General features: G+C 44.7%; 1 protein-coding gene across 1 annotated transcript in view; it reads left to right on the forward strand.

The window, feature by feature from the left end:
• The window catches only part of antxr1c (ANTXR cell adhesion molecule 1c), a 27548-nt gene extending 25264 nt beyond the window's left edge, over positions 1–2284 (forward strand). Inside the window, 2 exon segments of the mRNA XM_079757016.1 lie at positions 1871–1948; positions 1950–2284. Of these exon segments, the coding sequence (XP_079613142.1) occupies positions 1871–1948; positions 1950–2144 (273 nt within the window). The 3' untranslated portion in view covers positions 2145–2284.
• The last annotated feature ends 1844 nt before the right edge of the window (positions 2285–4128 follow it).

The raw sequence follows: 4128 nt of genomic DNA on the forward strand, positions 1-4128 counted from the left end.
TCTCTCCCTCTCTACCTCACACAAACTATCACACACACTGCACCGTACACATTAAGACTCATGCATACGCACACGGTCTCTCACTCTCTACCTCACACTCACACACACTCACACACTCAGACAAAGACCACACATTATCTACCTCCCGCTCACAGACATGCAACCACACCCATTCTCTGCCTCTCTCTACCTCACACACACACACACACACACACACACACACGCACAAACACCACACACTCTGCCAGACGTAGCCAGGGGTTTACAACCATGGCCAGACGGTAGACAGTGGAAGAGGTCAGTTCTATACACGCTGTATGGCTTTCCTTGGTTTGGGAAGGCAGCAGAACAGAGAGACCAGCTGAAGGTCCAAAGGCATGAGTCCAACGCCAACTCCTTTCATCGTACGCACACCGACATGCTCACAAAGGACGACTTATGTAATTTCCAACACTCTATATGTTTCTGCCAGTACAGAGCGTAGTAGAGGGTTACTTGTGTGATTTTGCAGCACTTGAGGTGGTCTGCTTGAGTGGAATATAGTCTAACCCCACTCACATTGTTGTGCATCTGCTTCACATCTAAGGCTGTGATATCAATGTGCAAGGAACGTAGTTATAAGTGCTGAGCTTGTGGTGACGAATTATAAGGTAGTCTAACTACAAATCAGGCGGGTTTTGAAACACTACACATTCAAGTCAGCATTGAGTTGTTTCCATACAGAAGCGCTGTCCGACATACCGTTTTCTTTATCCCCTATTAGGCAAGGATTCACAAAAAGAATGAACTAACATTAATACGGCAAGCAATGGGAATATATTAGCATAAACTAGAGCATAACTAGGTGAACTTATGAACCCTCAACAGAAAAAACTAAGATAAAGTGGATTTCAGCATTCCAGGTTAAAGGATTTAAAATACAATCCCATCTGAATAACTACCTTGCACAACTATATTTACTGTAAAACTGGTACTTATCAGACCATTACTTTTTTACCCGGACGGCTGAAAGTGAGGTTGTTTTTTTTTCCAAGAATTCCTTGGGAGGATTTAGCTATTAGTAAATGTTTGAGTTCAGCACACGCGCACACACACACACACGAACACACACACATACGTGCACACACAAGCACACACACACAAGCACACACACACACACACACCATAATGTGGCATTTCCCCCTCAGGCATCCAACGTTCGTATTGGATCTCGCTCACTATCCACAGATATTCAGTGGGAGACCTTCCATGGGCTGAAGATAAATGTTTTTGAGGAATTCGATCCCAGAAGAGGCCTTGTAGATATGCCTCTCTTTTCTAGACTGGAAAGGCCAGACTGGGTTTGTGTGGACACAATCATGGGTCTTGGGTTTTTTGTGTGGCTGATTTACAAGTTGGGGATGAATAGAATGAGTTCCTACTGACGGTTCTGTCATTTCCTGTTCATCGCATGGTCTCTGGCAATGGGACAATTGTGCATTTGTGTCTATATACTTGTGTGCGTGCAAAATAATAGTGTCCTTTTATGTGCATGAGTGTGTGTCTCATCCTGCTATTTCCAGACAGACATAAACCACTGTTGATGTATAATGCTCTGGATCGGATCAGTGGCTGGGAACAGTTGGTTAGTGAGTCCGAAAGTCTGCTGCGGGTGGGATCAAATCTGCATGCAGACAGAGAGGTGTACAGACAGACGGACAGACTATTGATTGACCGACGGACAGACCAACTGACAGAGAAACTAGTGTATCATAAGGCCTGAAAGAGGCCTCCTAGTCTTCTGACACGTGTGTTCGTGTGTCAACTGCATTCAGTTAACTCTCTCTCTCTCTCTCTCTCTCTCTCTCTCTCTCTCTCTCTCTCTCTCTAGGGCCGCTGCATCAACTTCACCCGCGTGAAGGACGAGGCGACCGCCGGCGCCAACGCCAGGGCCCCGCCCCCCCCGCACGCCCGGCCACACCCCCTCCCCTCCTCCGCCGGACTACCACCCCGTGATCCGCACGCCCACGCCGCCGCAGCTGAGCAGCCCCCCGGCCAGGCTGCCCCCGGTGGGGCAGATGCCCCTGGGACCCCCGCCCTCCCGCACACCGCCGGGACTCCCCGGCGCCCCGCCCTCAAGGCCCCCCCCCAGCCTGCAGCCCTAGAGCAGAGGGAGGCAGGAACAGAGGGGGAAGAGCCATGGAGTGAAAGGAAAGGAGAGGGAATGATGCTGACTGCCTCCCCCCCAACCCCCGCCCCCCACGAACAACCTCTTCGTTATAACCACCCCGCCAAAAATACTACAACAACGTCTACTAAAAGCCCAAATATTGACTTTGTCAAGGCTGTGTGCTCTTTTCTCACTGTGCGTACCGTGAAGGAACGCAGGTGGCATCGACCGGTTGGCTAAGATGATTATCAAAACCGATGCAAAAATCTGTGGAAAAGTCATGGAGCTCTTTGTTTATTTTCGGCACGGATCTGATCCAATTCTGAAGCTATTCTTGTAAAATATCATATTTTATAGCTTGTTAGCATCCACTTCCATCCATCCAAACACAGATTACCATGTGGTGGACTAGTTATTCATATGTAATTTAGATGATAGGCTTGTTGAATCAGGTTTGTGCAGAATTTGACTCTGTGTTTACTCTAATTAGGCTATTTTGAAGCACGTTATCACATGATACGTTCATCACGTAGCAAAGCTACAACCAACAATCAGTGATGCATATAAGGAGTGCTAAAGTAGACTGGCACGTGTGTGGGGGGGAGACCGTGCTTGGCATTATATTTTTTAAGATCGGCGAGGTTTGTTGCTGGACAGCAAAGCATGTAAGGACAGGATATCAGAAAAGAACTACAGCAACGGTATCATTATTTTGTTTTCTTTTATCAACTACTGAGTTTTCTTGCCAATCTTTCGAGTGTAGGCTAACAGTAGGTTGCTAGCATGGACATCGTCCTTATCCAATTTCAATTAAATTAATCGTGTTATTCACACATTGCTAGGCTGGTAGAACAGCAAGTGTTAAAGAAAATTAATCGAACAATTATACGTGATGGTAAAGTGTCGTTATCGGTTAAATGTTCTTTGGTATTTTTTCAGATTAAATGTGGTTGACACATTTTTAGCCCAAACAAACTCTTTTTTTACCCTCAGTTATTATTCAACCTCAAACCTGATATGCTAAAACATGATTTTATAAATAAGGTGTTGAAATTACAATTGTATGCAATCTTTACCTGATTTATTACTTCCTCAGGATTAGAGTACAGGACATGTTTTGTCATTAAAAGCGTTACGGCTGTTATATATGTCTGTTGTTTGGAGATAATGTCTGTGGGTGTGCTTTTCCGGGCGTTTTATTCTCTGTTTGGTTTCCATGTACGCTTTGTCGTCAATAACTTTGAGGCTTTAGATGTTGGCCTTCGAAACTCATCAAGGCAGTTTAACAAAACGGGATGTGGTATTACTTTAGAATCTGTGCACATAGAAGAGCTGGGCAAAGTAAAAGCATAACCAGCGTAGTTTGTTTTTCACACTTTGACATGTTTGTTTTGTATGACGAGCAAACTCATCCATTCGAGAAATCAGGAAGGAACACCTCTGGTCTTCAGTTGAACTGTACTGAGTATCATGTATGTCTACTATCACCACCAGTCACATTGCAACTGCAGGGCAGTTCATTCAGCATCTAATTTATTTAACTTCCCACTCAAGAGGTAGAGGAGGGTACTTGAATATCGACAAGGTGTCCACCAGCCAAAGACGGACACTGTGCAAAGAAGACACTTAAAAAAAACAGTTTAACTTCATGTCCCACCAACCACCCACCAGTCAGCCTCTGTGGACCGCCTTCTGTGGTGCAATGTAGCTGTAGATTTGAAACAGTCACCAAACAGTAAATCAATCGAACCATAAGGCGAAAGGTTATTGCTGTTTTTTTCACATTGGTTTATATTATATTTGATGTCACCACATTAGTGCAATGATGATGTCGCGTAGTGTGCCTTTTGTTTGTAAAGAACATGTTCATTTAGCAGCCATATTGGTTGTTTAGTTGGGGAAACCAATGCAGTATTTCTTTAGGTCTGCATTCAATTTCTGTATATTTAATTTCCCCCGGGTTCTATTTTGAGTTTTGA

This window comes from Pollachius pollachius (assembly GCF_949987615.1).
Source record: "Pollachius pollachius genome assembly, chromosome: 19".
Taxonomy (NCBI): domain Eukaryota; kingdom Metazoa; phylum Chordata; class Actinopteri; order Gadiformes; family Gadidae; genus Pollachius; species Pollachius pollachius.